At 54.0% G+C, this 23,585-nt stretch overlaps 1 protein-coding gene across 1 annotated transcript; it reads right to left on the reverse strand.

Moving 5' to 3' along the window:
* Positions 1–38: 38 nt before the first annotated feature.
* Positions 39–16,072, reverse strand: LOC149851736 (uncharacterized). Its single transcript, XM_090030427.1, has 7 exons — positions 15,940–16,072; positions 11,994–13,485; positions 2,632–2,713; positions 1,517–1,747; positions 721–743; positions 510–610; positions 39–144 (listed from the first exon to the last, which is right to left on the reverse strand). Exons 2-7 carry the CDS (start codon positions 12,155–12,157, stop codon positions 77–79), a joined length of 669 nt encoding a protein of 222 aa, XP_089886553.1. The 5' UTR covers positions 12,158–13,485; positions 15,940–16,072; the 3' UTR covers positions 39–76.
* Positions 16,073–23,585: the final 7,513 nt, after the last annotated feature.

Raw genomic sequence — 23,585 nt, forward strand, 5'->3', positions numbered from 1 at the left:
TGTGCTGGGGGTTGGCAGGAGGCTCTGTGGCTGCTGAGGGGGTGTCTGGGGGGCATGCAGAGACCCAAATTTCCCTTCAGCCCTTCACCTTGAGTTGAGATGAACCCAGAGATTTAACCAGGACACGGTGTGGCAGCCCTGGGACTGGGGCACATGGAAGAGGATAATCTCAGCGCACCGGCACTTGGCTGTCCAGCCCTGATCCTGACAGTACCTCCTCCCTCCCGCGGCAGGAACAGGGATCCACCTGTCTGACCATTTCCCTGTTTCCTGTGTCACCTGTCCCCACTGGAGTGACCCAGCCGTGCCCTGCATGGAAATTACAACGGGACTTTTCCCCCTGCCGATCCAGAGACCCTCAGACATGGGCTGAGGTGACCGCTGCAGGACTGCGGAGGCTGTCTGCCAACACGGCAGTCACATCCCCCTGTGCTGTGTGCGCTACATCCCCAGTGCGCCCAGCACGGCTCTCGCTGCTGCCAGTGACCCTGCCATGTGCTGCGGTGTACCTCTGAATTTCCTTAGCATTTCCATCATCCCTGGGATGCTGCACGGGGTCTTCACTTCTGTAGAAACAGCTTTTGCTTCCTGAAACTCCACATCCTTGCTCCTAAGAGGAACATATCCCCCATCATCGCTCAGCCCGGCTCTTCCACGTGGATATTCCTGCCACAGCCCAAGCAGGAATCTCCTGGGAGGGGGAAGGGGAAGATACCGCACCTGTCCAAGGTCCTTTTCACATCCTAGAAAGGGAAACATGAGGGTAATAGTGATTATTTCCTTGCTGGGTGAAACCATCTGCACCCAAGTTCAGTGAGTTTATGACTTGTCTGTTTGACGGGCATCCACTTTTTCACTGTCTGAAAATCCCTAAGTCTGCCTCTGCCTGCTGCACTTGGATGCAGCCAAGGGGCGATGAACCATTTCTTTGCTGTCACCTCTGTCTTGGCATTACATTACTCTGAACATTTGCATGGCTACCTCCAGATGTGCTTTCCTGTCCATTTTGGCTGCTGACAGAAATGATATAAAAAAAACCCCGAAACCCCTGTGCTTTACTGGAAGAGGCAGCATGTTAGTTTGACCTCGCTCCTTAGCATCTGTATAGATCATGCAAGGCTTTTTGGTGCTTTAATATAAAGCAGATTCAATCAATCATTAGAGATGAGCTCCAGAAAAGCCCCACTGAAGCGCCCAGTCTACACAGACATTGGGAAGCCAGGTCCAACTAATGTGACGCCGCGTCTGGGGACGCGCTGGGTTCAGTGCGGGGACACACTGGACTTACAGGACAGGTCTTTTTATGCTCATGTCTGCAAGAAGCCTTCATGGCTAATAGCTTGGCACTTCTCCCAAATCAGAATTTCCTCCCAGGACAAACTGGTAGATCTCCAGACTGATGGAAAGTCTCACCTGAGTCTTGGCCCAGTCTCCACCAGGTCTGGGGGCCAGGCCGAGGGCTGCTTTGTGCCAGACGGCAGCAGCATTGGGGGCCGGATCAGCAGCGCACGCTCACCTTCAGCAGCTCAGCAGGGGTCTGCCGGCTCTTCTCCTCTATCCCCGAGATCAGCTTGCGCAGGGAGGCGCTTTGCCGGGAGAGTTGGGCTACGTTGGCCTCCAGGCGCCGCAGCGTCTCCCTCTCCTCCTCCTCCAGGCTCTGCAGGAGCCGCTGCTCCTCCTCGCTCACAAAGCGACGCAGCTTCTCGCACTCAGACTTGATGCTCTCTCTCCGTCGCTTTACCTTGTTCTTCCAGGACAAGCAGCAAAAACCAGTGTGAGCTGCCATCTCCACTTCCAGCTTTGCATTGGCAGAGGGAAGGCATGAACTCAGGGTGTGCAGCCCTTTGTCAGTAGCTAGACTGTCACCGGCTATACCATACACACATTTCATATAGTGATGCACTCTCTAGAGAAAGGATTGTTGAGGAGTTCGTGACTTTTTGTGGAGCTGTTTTTGAAGACATAGAGTCGCTGTTTGTTTTAAAATTTATTCAGCATGCTGGGCATTTTGAGCGAACTTAGAAGCTCCGAATATAATTGTTAAAGGCGATTTATAGTTTACAGACAAGATGCGCGCGCAGGTGGGGATTTTCCACTGTGAAGGAAAACAAGATGTTGGGTCAGTGTGGGAAAACTCTTAATTGTTTCAAAACTGGTTTTTGGCTGCGTGTTAACTAATGGAGGGGGGGTTGTATCTCTGCTTCATACTTTAAGGCGACGAGGCCTGTGTTTTATCAGCCTGTCCTTGAAGCACTGAACCTGCTACACTATTATTTATGATTTTGTACCAGCCTGTCCTTAGAGGCTGAGTCTGCTATAGGAGTTTTACTGTTAGTAAAATTTCTACAATTCTCTTTTTTGATCCTGGCCTTTAAAGGCCGGGATCACTTTTTACTATATTTGGCATATATTGTTTATTGATTGTTGGATCTTTGCAGCCGAAGGGGAGGTACACGATGAGGTTTCGTTGGGGTAAACATTGCAGGTTTTACGTGTGTGTGTGATGGATTTACAAATTCCTTTCGGCGATTTTGATTGTGGAGTGGGTGGTTAGTAGGACTTGGTATGGTTCTTTCTACATTGGCTTTAGGCAACTTTTTCGTTGCGGAACACGGACCCACACGTAGTTACCGGGACTGAAGGGGTGTATCTCGCAGTTGAAGGGTACAGGTTGCTTAACGGCAGCACGGCGCTGTAGAGAAGTAAGCTGCTTCTGCAAAGAAATTACATAATGGGTTAAATTTTTCCCCCCCGCTAGCAATCCTGTATTTGGAGGAAGGAAACTACGGGTAATGGGGGGTGGATGACCAAACAAATGCTTATAGGGAGATATCTTAACATTAGCTTTAGGCGCATTTTGCATAGCAAAGAGTGCAAGGGGCAATGCCTCGGGCCATTTAAGCTGAGTTTTCGAACACACTTTGCCTAGAAGGGTTTTTAGAGTTCGATTTGCCTTTTTTACCCCTCCAGATGACTGAGGGTGATTAGGGGTGTGAAGCTGCTTAGTGATTCCCAACCGTGTGTAAATTGTTTGTAAGACCTGAGAGGTGAAGTGACTTTTTTGATTTGAGTCAATGACTTGAGGTATGTCAAACTGCGGAATAATGTCCTTTAGAAGTGCATGAGCGCCTTGCTGATGAGAGGGATGGGTGGCAGGAAACGCCTCCATCCAATGGGTGAGCTGATCTTGTACTACTAAGGCATATTTATATTTTTGGCACTGGGGAAGTTCGATGAAGTTTATTTGCAGTTTTTCAAATGGTTGATATGCCTAAGGTCGGCCCCCAGCTGGGGCTTTTCTCTCTGGGCCAGAGTTGAACGCTGGGCAAGTGGAGCAGACGCTGGTCACTTGTTTAGCCGCTGCATGGATCCCAGGGGCAAACCAAACTCGGAGAATGGTTTCAGCTATGGCAGTTGCCCCATAATGACCTTGCCCATGGACTATTTGGCACAGGGGCCGCTGTAATGTTTTAGGCAAGATGGGGCGGTCATCGCTAGTGTATTACAGTTTATCTTTTGAATAAGCTTTATAGAGACGTTTTTAGGGGTTTTTTTCTTCTTTCCACACTTGCTTATAGTTTCATAGTTTCTATGGTTGGAAGGGACCTGACCAGATCTTCTAGTCCGACCCCCCGCCATGTCAGGAAAGATTACTGGGGTCAAATGACCCTGGCAAGATGTTCATCTAACCTCCTCTTAAACCCCCCCAGGGTAGGAGCCTGCACCACTTCTCTTGGAAGTTGGTTCCAGATCCTAGCCGCCCTGACCGTGAAGTCACGCCTCCTGATATCTAACCTAAACCTTCCCTCTGCCAGCTTGTGACCGTTATTCCTGGTCACTCCTGGCGGTGCTCGGGGGAACAGGGACTCCCACAATGCCTGCTGGTCCCCCCTGACTAGTTTATAACAGGCCACTAGATCCCCCTCAGCCTTCTCTTGTGGAGGCTGAACAGGTTCAGGTCCCGCAGCCTGTCCTCATAGGGCCTGCCCTGCTGCCCCCTGACCATGCGAGTGGCCTCCTCTGGACCCTCTCCATGCTGTCGACATCCCTCCTGAAGTGCGGCGCCCAGAACTGGACGCAGTACTCCAGCCGCGGCCTCACCAGTGCCGCACAGAGGGGGAGGATCACCTCCCCGGACCTGCTCGAGATGCATCTGTGGATGCAGGACAAGGTGCGGTTGGCCTTCCTGACTGCATCCCCACACTGCCGGCCCATGTTCATCTTGGAGCCAATGATGACCCCCAGATCCCTTTCCGCCTCTGTGCTGACAAGAGGGGAGTTGCCCAGCCTGTAGCTATGGTGCTGGTTGTTCCTCCCAAGGTGCATCACCTTGCACTTGTCTGTGTTGAAACTCATCCTATTCTCGTCCGCCCACCCTTGTAACCTCTCTAGGTCCGATTGTAGCCTGTTGCATCCTTCCAGTGTGCCCACGTCCCCCCACATCTTAGTGTCATCAGAAAATTTGAACAGGTGCTTTTTACCCCCTCGTCCAAATCACTGATGAAGATGTTGAGCAGTGTGGGCCCGAGGACCGAGCCCTGGGGGACCCCCCTGCCCACGTCCTTCCAGGTTGAGAAGGCCCCATCCACTACCACCCTCTGGGTGCGGCCCTCCAGCCAGTTGGCGACACATCTGACTGTGTGGGGGTCGACACCACAGCCCCCAGTTTCTTAATGAGAACAGGGTGAGAGACAGTGTCAAAAGCCTTCCGGAAGTCCAGGAAGACGATGTCCACTGCTCCCCCTGCGTCTAACGATCTGGTGATCTGATCGTAAAAGGCCACCAGGTTGGTCTGACAGGACCTGCCACTGATGAACCCGTGCTGGTTGCCCCTAAGCATGCAGTCCCCTGCTGGCCCCTCCTGGATGTGTGCCAGCATGATTTTCTCGAACAGCTTGCCTAGGATCGAGGTGAGACTAACCGGCCTATAGTTTCCCGGGTCCTCCTTCCTGCCCTTTTTGAAGATGGGGACCACGTTGGCCCTCTTCCAGTCCTCCGGTACCTCACCAGAGCACCACGCGTGCTCGTAAAGCCGTGCCAGGGGACTTGCAATGACCTCGGCCAGTTCCTTTAGAACTCTAGGGTGGAGATCATCTTCTAAGGCTTTGGGTGTTTTTCATACAGGAGCAAGGGCGTTGAGATTTAGGGGTTGCTGAGCAGCAGCCTTGGCAGCAGCATTCGTGTGCTCATTTCCTTTAGCCTTAGGCGGGTTCCCCCCGGTGTGTGCGGCGACATGTATTACGGCTATTTGTTTGGGTTTTTGGATGGCTTCCAGGAGCTCAGAAACCTGAGTGGAGTTTGTAATCTGCTTCGGAAGAAGTAATGAAGCCTCGCTGTTTCCACAATTGCCCGGTGGAGTGGCAAATTCCAAACGCATACCGACCGTCAGTGTATACGTTTAAAGTCATCCCGGTTGCCAGTTCACATGCACGAGTTAAAGCAATCAGTTCAGCTGCTTGTGCACTTAGCCGGGGAGATAAGGGCTTTGCTTCAACGATGTTGAGGTCAGTGACAACTGCATACTCATTTTGACGAACTCCAGCTCCTATGTAGGAGGACCCATCCACATAGAAGACTAAGTCAGGATTGTTCAGGGGCACATCAGTGAGGTCGTCTCGGGGCTTTTCCATCATAGGAACGACGGTGCAGCGGTCGTGATGTGGCTTTTCATTCTTGGGATGAGGCAAAAGCGAGGCCGGGTTGAGGCTAATACAGCATGAGATGCGCACGTTTTCGGCAGTTAGCAGAGTTACTTCATACCGGGCTAGACGCTGGTGAGAGAAGGCTTGCGGCTTTTCTTTAGTCATTAGGGCTTCAACTTCATGAGGAACCCTGACTTCGAGGGGGTACCCCATGACTAGCTCTTTCGATCGCTCAACAAGCAGTGGTGCCGCTGCAACGGCGCAGACCGCTGACTGCCCCTTTTGCCGCTGGATCTAAGGCGGCAGAGTAATAAGCGATCGGGCGTAGCTGAGGTCCCAGTTTCTGGGTCAGGACTCCTGAAGCTACTCCCCGTCTCTCGCGGACAAACAACACAAACGGCTTCTCGTAGCTGGGGAGTCCTAGAGCAGGGGCTTGTGGTAGCTGGTGTTTAACTTGGAGAAAAGTATGGTTTAACTCGGGGGTTTATTGAACTATTTCAGGTTCTCCCTTCCGAGTGGTTTCTACCAGAGGCTTAACTATCTCTTTGTAAGCAGGGATTCACGGCTGGTAAAATTTAGCCGCTTCTAAAAAGGTTCATATATGCCTCTTAGTGGTGGGCTTTGGCAAGTCTTTTATAGCTTTTACTTTTTTATTAGACAATTCCCGCAGTCCCTCTGAGATCACGTCCCAGGTATGTAACCTTTTTTGGGCAATATTGTAATTTTTGGGGGGTACTTTATGTTTTCTTTTAGCTAATCCTTCTAATAGTTTTAAAGTGTTCGTTCGGCAGCTTACCTGAGTCCGTGACGCTAGTAGTAGGTCATCTACATACTGTGCAAGCACTGTATCCGAGGTAAGTGTGATACTTTGTAAGATTTTGTTAGGATTTGGCTGAAGATAGTAGGACTTTTAGTGTATTCTTGGGGAAGTCGTGTCCAGGTTAAATGTTGTTTTTTTTTCTAAGTGAAGGCAAAAAGGTATTGAGGCTGGGCTGCAACTGGGATTGAAAAGGAGGCAGCACACAAATTAAATACTGTGAATCGAGCGGCCCACCACGGGGTGGAGGTAACAGTAGTGGCAGGGTTAGGAACTACGGCAGCTTTGGGAATTACATAATTATTTCTAGCACGTAAGTCTTGCACAGAACAATAAACAGGCTTGCCATCTTTTCCTAATTTCGGTTTCCTGACTGGTAATACGGGGGTATTGCAAGGAGACTGACACTCCACTAAAATCCCTTTCCTGATGTATTTATTTATAAGGGGCTGCAAATCTTTTTTTGCTTCTTTATTTAGCAGGTACTGAGGCACGCGAGGCGGGACTTCCCCCTCGGTTTGAATAACAGCCAGAGTGGCAGACTTCAGGAGTCCTGCATCGGTGGCCTCCCAGCCCCACAGTGCGGCTGGCAATCGTTGTAGCTCCACCGGGAAATTTCCCTTCCCCCCCCGAGGCCACCGCCCCGGCGAAACAAGGCAGTTTGTCAGTCGGTAATTCTAAAGTTATTCCCTCCGGACTGCAGCGTAGAGCGGCCCTCAGCTTACACAGTAAGTCCCGTCTTAATAAATTCACAGGAGCCCGGGCGGGCAACAAAAAGGAGTGCTCACACGACAAGGGTCCCACTGGGACTCGAGCAGGGGCACTCCTGCTGGTTTTGAACAGCTCCCCCCCACTCCCGTCACATTCTCCGTTCCTTCCTCAAGTAGACCTGCACGCTCAGGAGTTGTAGATAACATAGACATAGTAGCGCCGGTGTCAATTAAACAATCATATCGTTGCTTTTCTACTTGAATTGAGGCAATAGGGTCACTCTTATTGTAATTTATAGTTACCGCAGGGCAGACGGGGTGAGGGTGGTCAGTCGGGGCACTGAGTCCTCCTTTCCTGCGAGTAGTTTTTGACACCGGCTCCTGGCGTCACTGGTCCGGAGGGGGCCCCCGTTCTGAGATGGTTTCGATGTTTATCTTTTTTTGGGGGGGACACACTCGTTTGAAGTGTTCAGGTTGTTTCCAGTAGTAACATACTTCGCCGGCCCTCTGAACTGTGGACCACCCCTCGCCCTGGTTTCTCTGACCTAATCCCCTCCGTTGAAACCCTCCCTGGCCCCTTCCCCTGTTCTGTTCTTTTCCTGACATGCTGTGCACAGTTCCCTCAACCATTGCAGCTACTAGCTTAAAATCTTCTTTTTTCTTCTTCTTTCTTTTTCCTCTCTTTTCTCCCATCAAACACATAGCTTGCTATGTTTCTTATCTCTAACATACTTTTTCCTTTCTATCCTGGAGTATACTTGCAGAAATGCTCCTTGATATCGGGAGCACTCTGGTTTACAAAGGCTGATACCGGTGAAGGCACATGCTTTGGTTTATCTATATTAAGACGAACGTATGTCTTGGCTGCTTCACACAGACGGGTAAAGAAGGCATTTGGATGCTTTTCAGGTTCCTGTTTGCATGCATGGGATTTTCCCAATTCACGGGCTTTTTACTCGCTTCATCAAAGCCTGCTAGTAAATCATTCCGGGCTTCCCTTAGGGATGCCCTTCCCCCGGGGGTGTTGTAATCCTAATTACGTTCATTAGAAGGCCAAGGATCTCTCTTTGCTGCTGAGGCAACAGCCCTGGCACAGTTTAAAACTTTAGCTCACTCGTCTGGGGTTAGCAGGGTATTCATGAGCTTCTGCATGTTTGACTAAGTAGGGTCATAAGTATGGACTATGCACCGAATAGTCCTTCCTACTTCATCAGGTTTTCCTGAAAAGAGGGGGTTTGTTGTTGCAAAATGAGGAGGTCCCCTCGGGTGAAAGGCACATGAATTAGAATAGGGCAAACCTGGAAGGTGCCCCCGCCATCCACAAACGGGACTGGGTAGGTTCACAAAGGAGCCTGAACCACCGCATTCAGGTGCTCCTTCCCCTGGCTGGGTGGAAATGCCTCCCCCACAGGACCCTGGCTCCAGGTCCAGACCGAAGAAAAGCCTCTGGAGGCAGGGAGCCCGGAGCTCGGCGCCGGCGCTGACGCCACGGGAGCTGCAGCGCTCTCGTCGGGGGGCAGGGGTTGGCCGGGGACAGGCGGAGCAGGGTGGAGAGGCTCAGGTCCGTCTTCAGACTCCTCGGAGGCTGAAATCGGAGGATCATAAGGAGGTGGAGTGGTAGAGTAAAGAACCGGTTTTGGGGCTTTTTTGGCCAATTCAGCCCACAGGTACCAATAATCCATCTGTTGAGGTTTTAGAGCTACCAATTCCATTCGAAGGAATGCCAAACGAGACCGATCAAATGAGCCAAATTTCGGCCACCGTTTATCCGGAGCACCTTGTTGAGTTAAGACAGGCCACTCCCGTGTACACAAAATACAAGCGCGCTTCCTGCCCATGCCAGACTGCACCGGCAGATCCCCTTCTCCCCAAACCTGGAGAAGCCTCCCTAAAGGAGATCCCGGTGGGACGTTTGAAGCTGATTGTTTCATCCTCCCGAGACTTAAGCACTCTGGTCTATAATTTCCTGGAAACAGCTACCCCTCACGGCAGGCCCCACTTACCTGACACCCGGACCAAGCCCTCCGAATGGTGACAGACCCACCTATGCCGGCTGGGATGGTTGGTCCGAACGACGAGCAGCCGGGTCAGCACACAAGGGGTCCCATCTGGGTCGCCAAAATTGTTGAGGAGTTCATGACCCCTGTAACTGTTTTATTTTTTTTTGTTCTGTATAACTGCCGCGCGGCACTCTCACATTTCTGTAACCTTGAAGTCTTGACTAGTAAGCTAAATGAGCGCTTTATATTTTTCTCTGTTGGCATTAAGCTACACATGCACATTTTGTAGATTATATTTCTTATCTAGAAGTGTTATTTTTGCAGAAATGAAACTTATGTAGAAAGTCTGCCTAGCAATTACTATGTAAAAGAAACTATCCTATCCCTGTATGCTCAGCTTATATCATAGGTAGTGTCACAGAGGCAGTCCAACCAACATCTATAAAGAGGCAAAGAAACAGAAAACAGCAGAGACGATGACCAGAAAACTCTATAGGCCCGATCACCCCACAGACCGGTTCTCAGCCTCTCCGTCTGGGCGTACCCCAGCGAAGACAAAGGCCTCGAAAATCCGACAACTGACAATGATTCACCGTGTTACAGTTCTGTACTGTGTATCCCATTCATGAGCTGTTGACCAGTTCTGGGACTACGGAGCCGGCAGCCGCACCTGGCTTTGCACCAGCTCCACTGTTGGAGAGCAAGGGCTGGCTCTGGAGCCCCGCGAACCAACAGACCCCCTTTGTATCCAGCAGACTGTAACTGAAGAGACATCGGAGACTCCACTCCTCGACTGCCTCTCCTCGTAGCTTAGACAGCATACCTACGCTCGCTATACCTGTATTTACTGCAGCTTCGTTCCAGCCGGCCTCCCCTCTTATTCATAAGAGGGTGAGGCCAGGTGAGTGAATAAATCTTTTTGTTTTACCCTATATCTACTCTGTAATAACTTCTACTACTAACAACTCATCTCAGTGAGCCGTTGACCAGTTCTGGGACTACGGAGCCGGCAGCCGCACCGAGCTTTGGACCAGCTCCACTGTTGGAGAGCAAGGGCTGGCTCTGGAGCCCCGCGAACCAACGGACATCCTATAGAATAAGAAAACTAACAACTTACTCTAAATCGTCCACTTGTGCCAACTCGGCGAACCTCGAGGGCGGCTATAAAGCGACCTCCAATCCCGCCCCACAAGCCGCGCGCTCGCACAGCCTCGCAAAGCCCGCGGCTCCCCGAAGCGGTGCCGGCACCGCTCAGCCCGGCATCCCGCCACAGCCCCTTGCAGAGCTGTTCCCAAAGACACAGAGTCGCTGTCTGTCTCAAAACTTATTCAGCATGCTGGGCACCCTGACTGAACTCAGAGGCCCCGAATAAAATTGTTAGAGGTGATTTATAGTTTACAGATAAGATGCGCGCGCAGGTGGGGATTTTCCACGGTGAAGGAGCACACGACGTTAGGTCAGTGTGGGAAAACTCTTAATAGTTTCACAGCTGGTTTTTGGCTGTATGTTAAGTAATGGGGGGTGGGGGGTTGTATCTCTCCTTTATACTTTAAGGCAACGAGGCCTGTGTTTCATCAGCCTGTCCTTGAAGCACTGAGCCTGCTACACTATTATTTATGATTTTGTACCAGCCTGTCCTTAGAGGCTGAGTCTGCTATAGGAGTTTAACTGTTAGTAAAATTTCTACAGGATCACACAATACTTTCACACCATAGCAAAAGGACTGCTATCCAAAGCAGAGATTTACAATCTGGGGCCTCTGTAAAGGCTCTGGGGCTTGCAGCAAAACCCAGTGGGCCACGGGTCATCTCTGGCTGATCTGTTGATGTCAGTGCTTTTGTGCCAGGCCTGGGGCTGTCCCTGGGTCGAGACATGCAGGAGATGCTTCATGGAAAGCACTTGGAGCCTGTGTTGGCCAAGGGAGATGGGCGGGAAGGACCCCAAGAGAGCCCCCTTCACCAACAGGAGCTCTCTACATAGGAGACAGGCTCCTCTGCCAGGGGCTTTTCCCTTCCAGGGTGGGGAAAGTGGAAGATCCTAAAATGACAGCCCAAGAACCAGGAAAAACACAGAAGAGACACGTGAGGAAGGGGCTGCAGGGCGGAAGAAGGAGCCTGCACCACTTCCACAAAACATGAACTGTGCCCCGGTGAGAGCTGCCCGGGCCGGGGAGCCTTGAAGCCCCTGTGCACGGGCCCAGGGCAGGGGAACACGCACTGCCTCCCCTTGGCCCTGGGGTGGGGAACAGCAAACTCCAGAGCCCCTTTCCCTTCGTGCGGGGGCACCGGGGGTGAGAGAGCACAGGGCTCCCCCTCCCCGCAGGGCAGGGTAATGCCGAGTGCCCAGCCTGCCCTGCCCCCAGGCCCCGCAGGAAGGGCTCTGCACCACTCCTCCTCTGCCTCAGCGATGCCCATCCTGATACGAGGCTTTTAGACTTCAGAGAGCTGCTAGAGGAATCTCACAGAAACCGAAACACTGATGTGATGGAAATCCTGCTGCGGTGCCACAGCCCTGGGACAGCTGGGACAGGCAGAGACATGGGCTTCGGGGTGTGCAGAGAGTGCAGCAGCTCTGGGAGCAAACATGGCTCCAGCTTGCAAAGTGTGGCCCATTTTATGGGAGGTGAAGTATGTCGTGCAGGCGAAGAGCAGTGGCTCGGTACCACCCCTGGGTGAGTGGCAAGGAAGGGGTTAAGCTGCCAGCTCCTCAGCCCAGTCTGGTCCCAGCTCTCCCCCAGACCGCAGCATCCCCCGATGTCGAGGAAGAGCTCCCTCCATGACACACAGCCCCTCGGGGCAAATCTTGCAGCTCCCCCACCCCTCACCGCCAGCTCTGCCACGGGAACGAGCTCTCGAGGAGCACAGACTGGCACCTGCCTCCCACGCCGTGGTGGTGTCCTTCTCCGTGGCCTCCATCGCCAGGGCTCTCTCCAGCCCCTTCCTCAGAGGATGCAGGGCCCGCTGGAGCTGCACCTGGCAGGAGAAGCATCAGCTCCTTATTCCTGACCCTGACACGTGTCGGGACAAGGAGGGCTTGATACGGGATCAGTAAATGTGCAGGGAAAGCAAGCGGCAGAAGCAGGCGTGTGGGGGGCTTCCTGGCCAGCCCCCTCCCCGCTCCTCTCGACCCCTCGTTGCAGGCGCTGGCTCAGGGGCGCTGGCACCGGGTACAAGCAGCAGCTGAGACTGCTGTGAGGGGAGAAGTCACCTCAGCGTTGCTCTGCAGACACGCTTCATGAGCAGGCAAAAAACCTGCTGTTTTTTAGCAGCAAGAAAATGGGGCAACATCTCCCTCCAGCACCAGCAAATTCCAGCTACTGCCCCTCGGCAGAAGTGCATTTCCCAGAATGTGGGGCAGGAAGCCTTTGTTTCTCCCCAAAATCTCTGTGCTGTGCCCAGCCCCTGTGACAGAGCCGGCTCCCATCCCTGTGCACGAAACATTGGCAGGGCAGGGTGCGAGGGCAGACCTACTCAGAAAGCCCAGTGGGGCTGCGTGGGCACCAGAGCACCCAGAAAAAGGGTCCATGTGCTGTCGGGGACAAAGGAGCAGGTTCCCTGTTGCACACAGTCATATATGGAGGCAGCCAGGTCTTAATGGTCCCCAAGAGCTCCAGTGGGCTCAAAAACAAGGACCCGGCACACAACCCCCGGCGAGAAGAACGCACGGCTGGTTTTGGAAATGCTGTGCCCTGCACGTGGAGATGCAGAGCACAAAACTACAGAAAAAGACCAGGACAATTAATGTAATTAGTATGAAGGATGAAGACTTATATATTCAGGAACAACTAACTGATCTTTGGGGCACCAAGGGAGGCTGGTGAGTTCATTGATGATGAAGTGCTCAGCCACGGATTGGGCGGGACTGTGGAATTCATGGATATTAATTCATTTTGGGGAGAATCAAAGAGGCTGGTGACTAATCATGAATTAACGTCCTGTGGATTAAGTGAAGCAGGGGGATTCGGTGACAACCACTTGATCTTCTCTTGTACGAATGGGGGAGTGTTGAATTCACTGACAAGTACTTGTGATGCCGTGCGCCAGGAGACACTGTGACTTCTGGCTTGGGGCAGCAGAGCAAGTGGCAATTGGAGACTGAGGGGTTCAGGATCCCAGGGGTAAGGCTACACATTTGGACACTTGGCCAGGAGTAGGAAGGAGCAGGATGTAGGAGTGGAAAGAGGCTTGTGAAGAGGACCGTCCTCATCCGGGTGGATGTTAGCTCTCCTCTTACCATCCTCTTATCACCTGACCTCTCTTCAATTTTCTTAACAACAAGGCATGGCAGGGAGATGTAAGGGAACTGGAGGTGGAGACCTGGAAAGAGAGGCGGTGGCTGCCGTGTGCTCCTACCAGAGGATGCTTTGTCACCCCATTACCCCCACAGTCCTTCACTTGCTTTGACCTGCAGCATCCCAACAACACCCCTTTCCCCCTTCCTCCCCCCCACAGGCTCTTCTTAGGCCGAAACGCAGCATTTGAGACACCTGGCACTGGTCTGTTAGCTAACTTTGCTAGGCTTGCTAAGGTGGGCTTAGCTTTTCTTTCCCTCCTGTAGGAAGGAAACACCCCGAAATCCCACAGTGGGTTAAGCAACCCCAAGGTCTGTAGGGTCTGTGTACCCTGGGTAGGACGGAGCCCTACCAAAGACCCGAGTCCGGGGGTAACAGCGGTTACCCCAGGCTTGTGACTGGGCTCCAGGAAGGGGGTTGACTGCACTTAGGTGGTGCAGGGGAGACACTCAGAGCATGGTTTTCAGCCAGGAGCAGAGAGGTGGGAGGCTCAGCACAGGAGCAACCCAGACTGGCCCACCACCCTTAACTATTTTTATCTCTTGGGCCAAATCAGTTCTCAATTCTGGTAGCGAAGCAGAGCTCAATCACTCCAGTCCGTGCTGCACGACCACCGGCAAGTACCCTCCCTTGCAGACACTTCAGCTTGGGACTTCAGGTACTGCCCGGTACATGGCAGGCATCCTCTGTGCAAGCCACAAGCCCAGAGGCCTCAGAGCCCAGATGCCCACTAATTTCACTCCACCAAAAGGCTGAAGGAGCAAGCTAAAGGGAAGCCCAAGAGCTGTACCCTATGAACATAAGTCTTGTAGCCAAGATCCTGCATGGGGAGGCATTTGCAGACTCTCTCAGGGGTCAGCTTGCCTGCAGCGCAAGCAGTAGACCTTCAATTTCATAGATTTCATAGATTTCATAGACATCAGGGCTGGAAGGGACCTCGGGAGATCATCGAGTCCAGCCCCCCGCCCAAAGGGCAGGAAGTCAGCTGGGGTCATAGGATCCCAGCAAGATAAGCATCCAATTTGCTCTTAAAGGTGTTCAATGTAGGTGCTTGAACCACCTCCGCTGGCAGACTGCTCCAGACCTTGGGGGCTCGGACAGGAAAGAAATTCTTCCTTAAGTCCAGCCTGAAACGGTCTTGCAGGAGCTCTGTGGAAGTGGGGCTAGCTGATAGCCCCTACAAGCAGGAGCAGGGCTTAGCAATCCCAGCACGGGTGCCAGTGTGCGGCACGTTCTGGCATTTTTCTTGGCGCATGTGCCTCAGGTCAGAGAGCAGGGAAAGGGCTGGGTCTGCGCTGGCACAACACAGATTAAGCCCATGACGACTCCCCCACCATCTGCCCCTTGCACAGCTCAAACCACAAGATCAAAGGTGCTTTTTTATCAGTTCAATAATGAGATCATAGTTCATTGCCAAGGAAAGATGGTGTGAGAAAATGAGAGGGAAATACATTATATAAATATTATATATTATTAAAATATTATACAATACTAATCAATAGCCCATCACGAACGACAGACTTCAAAGGAGTGACTACATGGCCGTGGCCCTGCCTCTGCCACCTTTGTTTCTCCCCAAAATCTCTTCTTGGTGACAATGTGGTGAGGACGGGCCCAGCAGAGGAGGCGCGCCCTGACCCTGTCTCCTGCGGGACCGGCGCTGGCTGCAGTCCTGACGGGGGGACCGGCTCGGCTACCTGGGAGAGGGGCATCTACCTGGGGGGCTGGAGTCTGCCCAGCAACTAGTGATGTATTTCAGATTGGCTGGCTGCAGCCAACCAGAGCTGGCCTCCACTGGACCAGGTGAATGAGGTCACAGGGGCTATATAAGTTAGGACTGCTCAGGAGGAGGGGGCAGCAGCCATGCGGCGGTCTCAGAGGAGCTTTACAATCTGAAACTGGCTCTCCCCCCCAAAACTCACGAGCTAGAAACCGCCTGCCTTCAGAGGGAAACTTCACCGGCCTCTGGGCGATGCTTGTGAGTAAGTGACTCGAGATCTGGGTAGATATCTAGCTGGCGGTAACTCGGATGCGTGATCAACAGGCTACCTCAGCCCCACTGATTGCTCTTTAGGATTTCGAGGATATTGCTCAACCCTGTCCCCTTGCCGGTGGTCGTGCAGCACAGACTTGAGTGATTGAGCTCTGCTTCGCTACCGGAATTGAGAACTGATTTGGCCCAAGAGATAAAATTAGTTAACGGTGGCGGGCCAGTCTGGGTTGCTCCTGTGCTGAGCCTCCCACCTCTCTGCTCCTGGCCGAAAACCATGCTCTGAGTGTCTCCCCTGCAGCACCTAAGTCCAGTCAACCCCCTACCCCTAGTTTCCCCCTACCCCTGTAATCAATAAAGTCCTCCTTTGTGACTGGGGTGGGAGACTTCTTGAGGGCTGGGTCTAAATTACGCCTAAGAGACCCCTCAGGTCTGTGGACTAAGGGAGACTTTCCTTTTTGGCCCAAGTGCCTGTCCAGGGTCGAGTACCTGTGGGACTTTAGGCCTGTGTTTCCCTGAGGACACCGGGCCAGGACAGTCCCTTCTCGGGGTGGCGGGGCGGCGTCACCCCCAGGCGAGCGAGCGTGCTCCGGGAAGGGGGTCGGCCGGCCGGAGGCGCCCCAGGGAGGGAGGCGCAGGTGGGCGGCTCGACGCAGGAGCGCCCCCTCCTGGCCGCCACAAAGACCACGTGAACGGAGGTTTGGGTTGATGCTGAACTGGTATTTGTTGAATGCAGGTGAAAATAAAAATCAAAGGTTTAAATTACATGATTTTTACAGACAAAGTGGAGATTTGTGCCTGTGGGCTCCCTCCCAGAGGTGCAGGGGAGAGCAGGGGCCCAGACGCCGGGGTCCTCGGGTGGGGGGGCTGGGGCCGGGGTCTCGGGGGGGGCGGGGGGGGGGCGAGAGCAGGGGGCTGGGGGCCGGATGCGGGGGGGGGGGCACCACTTCCAGCTCTGCAGTCTCGGGGGGAATCAACCCGTGTTCACACCGCGCAGGCGCTGAGACGGACTTTCCCAGCTCCTGGAGGCGGTCGGGGAAGATACTGGAGTTGCCCAAACATGAGAGAGAGAGTGTGTGTGCGCGTGTACTCGCGTGTGCAAAGACGGGATTGTAAGTCACCTCCGTCCCCGCGTGTCCGAGTCTTCGTCCCGCCCTTCCCTTTTTTCTCCTCTTCTCTCTTGTCCGTCCCTTTTTGTCTCGTCTCCCGGTCCCGCCGCTGGATGCGGTCGTTCCCCGCGACACCACGCTGCCCTGCGGCGGCACTGCGGCGGCGCTCCCGGCGGGGGGGGGGGGGGGGCACTGCCCGGCTCCCCGCGGGCTGCGGGCGGTGCGGGAGCCCGGACGAGATCTCGCGGCCACAACCGCGTCGGTCCCGCGGCGCCGGCGGCGCTCTCGGCCGGGAGCCGGAGCCGGGATGCCATTGGCCGCCCCGCCGCGCGTGCCCGGCCCGCCGGGAAGTGGCAGGGACCGATTGGCTGCTGCCGGCCGAGGGGCGTGGTCGCGCGCGCAGGTGCCGGTGCGGGTCCGCCCGGGCGGTCCTGGCCCCGGAGCCCGGCGGGGGCGGGGGCAGCCCGGGGGCGGGGGGCGGGGAAGCGGCGGTGCCCGCCCCGCCCGGCCCCGCGCCGCCCTCTCCCCCGTCCCCGCTGCTGCAGGTGTCCGGCTCCGCTCCCGCGGCCCCCGCGATGCGGCTGCCCCGCCCCTGCCCCGGCCCCACCCCGCCCAGTCAGGGCGGGGCCGGGTTGGCGCGGGGCGGGGCCTGGAGCTGCGCCAGGGCCGGGGCGGAGCCTACAGGTGCCCCGCCCCCGGGAGCGCGCGCGGCGGGTAGGTGGCAGCGACTGCAGGGGGGCGGGGCCGCATGAGGGGCCCATGGGGACGGGGCCAAGCACCCCGCCCCCCTCGTCCGGGCCCCTCCCAGCGGCCCCGGGATGCCCCCCCCCCCCCGCGTCCCGCCATCTCTTCTCCCCGCGGCGGAGAGTGCGGGGGGCGCGGGGGTCTCCGCGGGGGGCGGGGTCTCGGCGGCGGCAGGCCCCGCAGCCCCGGCGGGAGCTCGCAGCCCGTGGTGGCGCCGACCCCCGCTGCGGCCCCTCAGCGTCCCCGGGGCGGGGCCGGGAGGACCGGCTGCCCCGCCCGCCCTGCGCCTGCGCCTGGTGCTGAGCGTCGCCCCCGCAGCCCCCCGCTCCCGCAGCTCTGCGCGTGGTGTCGCCTCTCCCCCCCCGCCCCCCTGCCGGGGCCGCGTGCACGAGCGGCAGCTTCCCCCCGGCGTGACGGGGCCTGCGACGGGACGGGACCAGGAGCTCGCGGCACCGGCAGCGGAGATTTCATCCAGCCCGGTCCCTTGCCGCACGGCTGCAGCCAGCCCGGGATGAGTGCGGGACGGAAGACACCTCTGTTTCCCGCTAAATCTCTGCTCCCTGCCACTGTGCTGATGGGGAGGCCCCGCACCCTGTCTCGCGGGACCGGCTCCCTCCGTCTCCAGGACTGGTATCGGCTGCCTGGCGGGGGCATCCACGGGCCTCCACTGGCCCAGGGGAATGAGGTCACAGGGGTGTACAAGTCAAGACTGCCCAGGAGGAGGGGCAGCAGCCATGCGGGGACTCAGAGGAGGTTATCATCTGCAACTGGCTCTCTCCCCGAAACTCACGAGCGGGAAACGGCCTGCCTCCAGAGGGAATTTCCACCAGCGTCTGCATGACACTTGTGAGTAAGCGACTCCAGATCGGGGTAGATGTCTAGCTCGCGGTAACTCAGATGCGTGACCAGAAGGCTACCTCAGCCGGACTGTTTTGCTCTATGGGATTTCCATGATATTATTCTATCTTGTACCCTATTTTCCCCCTACCCCTGTAATCAATAAAGTTCTCCTTTGTGACCGGTGTGGGAGACTTCTTGAGGGGTGGGTCTAAATTATGCCCGAGAGACCCCTTAGGTCTGCAAACTAAGAGAGACTTTCATTTTTTGGGGCACTTCTCCAAGTTGGGGGCCAAGTGCCTGTACTGGGTCGAGTACCTGTAGGACATTAGGCCTGTGTTTCCCTGAGGACACAGGGCCGAGAGTGAGTCCCTTCTCGGGGTGGTGGCAGCTACGTTACCCCCAGGCTAGCGAGTGTGTTCCAGGAAAGGGGTCAGTGGGATGTGAGGTGCCCCCAGGGAGGCACCCAGAGCCTGGGAGGTGGGCGGCTCAGCGCAGGAGTGCCCCCTACTGGCCCGCCACACATTGTGGCAGTGGTGGGATCCAAATACCCTGCTGTATTATGGGCATAATTTGGGAAGAATAATAGAGTCACTGAAATCCCTTGAGCAAACACTTTCTAATCTGGCATTGGGTTGACTGCATAGTGTAGATGGCCAGGATGTCGGACGAGTATGTCCAAATGACCGTGCCCGAACTAAAAGAACTGGAAGAAGGGACAGGCCTTCAAGTGAAGAAAGGGCTAAAGAAGGAGGAGCTGATTAAACTCCTGTGCGACAATGACTCAGCCACAGAGCCCCTTCACGCACGCCAACTCCTGAGTCCTCCCCAGAATCACATCCCCACACGCCAAGTCCACAGCCCTCCGAGGGATCACCCGCTACGGAGGAGCGCTGGAAGTACCAGATGTGGCTAGACGCTGAAGAGCGGGAGCGACCGAGCAAGCTCAAGTAGGAGCTAGAGTTGAAAAAGATGGAGCTGGAGGCCCAGCAGGTGAACCAAAGATGGAGCTGGAGGTCCAGCGTGAGCATGAGAAGGCACAGCTGGAGCTGAAAAACATGGAGCAGGAGGAGAAAAGGATGGAGCGGGAGGCCCAGCGTGAAGAGGCTCAGTGCAAGCACGCTTGTTTCCATAGCTCTGTAAAGCTACCGACCCAAGCTTTTAAAGGAGGGTGGGGAGGTGTGGGAGAAATCCACCTTTGTTTTTCCCCAAAATGTCTGTCCAAGGGCATGGGGGAGGGGCTGCCCATCAGCTGATGGCGGTGGGGAGCCAGGAGGGCGTCATGTCTCGTGTCTGGTGGGTGGTACGGGGTCATGGCACAAGGTTTGGGCGATTTGGCCTGAGACCAGGACATTTCCAAAGGTAATAATAAAAGGGCCCTTTCCCCACGGCTCCTCAGCTGTGGGTCAGGTTGAGAGTGCTGCTGAGCTTTCTCCTCAGCCCAAGAGGAACCTTCCCGTGCTCCAAAGGCCTGTGGCCCTGCTGGGGAGATCAGCCCACATCTGCGTGCGTGTGTCTACGCGTGCAATTAATGCACACAAATAAACTCGTGCTTCTTGATCTGGCATAGGCCGGCTAGGCACTGTGAGCGTATCAGCCGCTAGGCTGCTGGGTTCGGGATCGAGGAGGCGAGTCGGGAGTGAAGCAAAGGCAAATTTACTGATGGCTCACGCGTACAACAGCTAACGGAAAGGCTAATGCGACAAACAGGTAGTAGAGTACTACAGAGCCAGCAGTGAATGATAATGTCGTGGTAAAACACGTGGAGACTTTAGGGTCAGGTCAGTAGAAACTTCTATTCCGAGCTCCAGCTGCGGAGAGAGCTCAGGGCAGCAGGGATGCACCAAGCGCTCCAGAGAGATCTCTCCCTTCACGCACCGTCATCCAGTCCGTGTGCTTTTGAACAGCCGTTACACAGGACGTGATTGCAGTCAGTTTTCCCGAGCAAGCAGTCAGAGATGACAAACACATTTTCTGTTATCTTAAAAGCAACGGACATATGCTTCTCTGCTATCTCAAGGCTGCGGTTATGGGTGAAGCAGATCGCTTGGGAATACAAGGCACAAACATTTCCTTCTGTCTTTGCTCTAACACGCAGAGCCAGCAATTTCCCACTTAACTGTCACGGTCATTTCCGACTTGCAGTTAGCTTGACCAAAGTTTAAGGCATCCAGTTATTGTGGAATCAAACAAACTACAGATAGACCGAATGACAAAGAGTTCCCACGTGGGGTTGGCAACTTATCGGCAGTCCCTCTAGGCCAGGTGTGCGCCAAGTTGTTCCAGCGAAGTCAGGCATCCCCGATCAACGCTGTCCGAGGGGTCACTGGGAAGGTCCCTAGGTCAGGATCCGGTCCTCGCTCCCATTGGGAGTCCGGGGTCCAGGCTTGGTACAGCGATGGTCCTTCTGACCCGTGCTTCGTGCTGGTCCCTTGACATGCGTGCTCCTTTGTGCCTTATCTTATGCTACTGTGTTAGCTCAGAGCCATTTATGATCTTGCCCGACAGCTGTTACCCTGTGGGATTAGGTGGTGTCAGAAATTATCATAAAAAGATTACTGCCTAAATTTGGACTCACCCAGTACTCAAATCACACCACATCACTTTGTGGTTTGAGAGTAACATTTATTCTCCCTCAGTTCAACCCAGCTGGCTACTTCCTTTTTGGAATTTTTGGACTGTGTCAATCGTATCTTGAGGTCAGGTTTGTTATTTCTGGTCACCTTTAAGCAAGAACCAATGGGTGAGCTAAAGTTTGCAGTTCTGTTTTCTAGTTCCGCTTTTTGGGGCCCAGTTAGTCTTATGATGGGTACAGACAGTTAATTTTAACATTGCGGTTTTACTTGCGACAGACAAGGTACAATTTGCAGGTTGCAATCTTACAAGCTTTGCCTTGGCTAATATCAACTGTCAGACTACTGTCAGATGTCTCCAAGAAGCGGGTATTATTTGCTATAGTTTGCTCATGAGCCCCTTTGGTTCTGGCCGTCATATTGCTCCAGAGTCTTTTGCTCGTGGGCACGCCATTTGAACGTGCGTCCTGGAGCAACAACTCCGAGGAATATTGCTCCGGACTTTCTACGTGCACAGCACATCCGGCTGCTGTGACGGGGTTGCAGTGCGCTGCAGAGGGGTGGCTGGGGCACATAGGGCTGGCTGGCACCTGGCCGCAGCACTGTGTTGTTACCCATGAAAAAGCTCTGGAGCAGACTGGCCCTTGGCTGCTCCAGAGTTGATTTATTTTGTGCGCCCTAATAGGGGCACACGTGTAGATGCAGAGACGTTTCCTGCAGAAGTAGTGAAGCAGCTCTGCAGTAAACATTTTATGTAGTGTGCCCTATGGAAGAAAACTGGGCCCTTTATGGCCCCCTCCCAGAGGGGCAGAGGGCTGTGGCTGGGCGGGGCCTGTAGTGGGCTCTGAGGGCAGGTCTGTGGTGCCTGAGGGGCAGGAAGCTTTTCCCCCGCCCTCCCACCTCCACCTGGGCCCCGGGGTCTGCCCCAGCGGTGACAGGACAAACAGATCCACCAAACCCTCATCCCCAACCAGGGCCGCAGACGACGGGCTCCTTTCCAGCCCAGGAGATTCAAGACACCTGCGGACATGGATGATTTTCCAAATGTCCCCCAGGACCCAAGGGGAAACTGTCTCAGAGCCCGGGGGGGCAGTTGGCTGTTGCCCTTCCCCTCAAGTAAATGTTGGAGGGACACGAAATACAGCCCTGTGTAACTGTTTTATTTTTATTTTTTCTCTCCTGTATAACTGCCACGCGGCACTCTCACATTTACGTAACCTTGAAGTCTTGACTGTTAATCAAAATGAGCGCTTTGTACTTTTCTCCGTTGGCAGTAAGCTACACATGCGCGTTTTGTAAGTTTCATTTCTTATCTAGAAGTGTTATTTTTGCAGAAATGAAACTTATGTAGAAAGTCTGCCTAGCAATTACTGTGTAAAAGAAATTATCCTATCCCTGTATGCTTAGCTTATATCATAGTTAGTGTCACAGAGGCAGTCCAACCAACATCTATAAAAGAGGCAAAGAGACAGGAAATAGAGACGACAACTGGAAAACTCTGTAGGCCTGATCATCCTACAGACCGGTTCTCAGCCTCCCTGTCTGGGCGTATCCCAGCGAAAACAAAGGCCTCGAAAACCCGACAATTAACAACGACTCACCGTGTTACAGTTTTGTATTCAATATCCTATCTATGAGCTGTTGACCAGTTCTGAGACTTAAAGAGTCGGCAGCCGAACCGAGCTTTGGACTAGCTCCAGTGTTGGAACGCAAGGGCTAGCTCTAGAACCTCGTGAACCAACGGACATCCTATAGGCTTATTACAAAGAAACTAACAACTTACTCTAAGTCGTCTACTTGTGCCAACTTGGCGAACCTCAAGGGCGGCTATAAAGCTACCTCCAATCCTGCCCCACAAGCCACACGCTCGCACAGCCTCGCAAAGCCCGCAGCTACCTCCAATCCTCCCCCACAAGCCGCGCGCTCGCACAGCCTCGCAAAGCCCGCAGCTCCCCTAAGCGGTGCCGGAACCGCTAGCCCGGCGTTCCGCCACACCCTGTATGTGGGGGCAGGGGTGATTTGTGGTGGCCAGAACCAGAAGGGTCATCATGAGCAATAAATATATGCTTTTCGAGACATTCAGGCAATAGTATAAGCAGTTAAGATTAGCTAACACAAAGCTTGCAAGTTTGCAACCCACAAGTGTAATTTGTCTGTCACAATTTAAGTGTTGAATCTAACTGTTTGCACTGACCATGGGACCTCTGAGCCCAGGAATTAAGCAGAGGTAGAAGATTAGCTGATCTAACTGTTTTTTTTTTAAAGGTCAAGCTGTAACAAGATCTGGCCACCTAATATAATCCGCACATTCCAAGGAATCCAGGAATAAGAAACTAAGGGCAGAGTAATGCTAATTTCAAACCTCAAAGTAATGTGGTGGAATTTGCTTATTGGGTGAACCTGAGTTCGGGCGGTAACCTTTCCTCATAATTTCTAACACTTTTTGATCCCATAGGGTAACAGCTATAGTGCAAGATGGTGAGTTGCTCTAAAGCCAACAGATTAGCATAAGATAAGATATAAAGGAGCGTGCATATCAAGTGACTAGCATGAAGGACGGGCCATAAGGACTGTCGCGGTACGAAGCCTGGACCCCAGCCTCCCAGTGTGAGTGAGGACCGGATCCTGACCAAGGGACCTTTCAGGTGACCCCTCGGACAGCATTGATCGGGGATGCCTGAATTTCGTGGAATAACTTGGTGTGCGCTGGCATTAAGAGACTGCCGATAAGTTGCCAACCCTACGTGGGAACTCTTTGTCATTCGGTCTATGTGTTGTTATCATTCACTGTTAGCTCTTTATTACTGTACTATCTGTTTGTCGCATTAACCTTTCTGTTAACTGTTGTATGCATGAGCTATCAGTAAATTTG

Source organism: Crocodylus siamensis, unplaced genomic scaffold, assembly GCF_052110815.1.
Source record: "Crocodylus siamensis isolate JL-2025a unplaced genomic scaffold, ASM5211081v1 HiC_scaffold_300, whole genome shotgun sequence".
Taxonomy (NCBI): domain Eukaryota; kingdom Metazoa; phylum Chordata; order Crocodylia; family Crocodylidae; genus Crocodylus; species Crocodylus siamensis.

Coding starts and splice junctions, on each gene's coding strand:
- LOC149851736 (XM_090030427.1), bottom strand. CDS start 12,157: ATGCTTCTCCTGCCAGGTGCAGCTCCAGCGGGCCCTGCATCCTCTGAG. Junction 611..720: donor GTGAAAAGGACCTTGGACAG/GTGCGGTATCTT, acceptor TGTTCCTCTTAG/GAGCAAGGATGTGGAGTTTC. Junction 145..509: donor AATGCTAAGGAAATTCAGAG/GTACACCGCAGC, acceptor CATGTGCCCCAG/TCCCAGGGCTGCCACACCGT.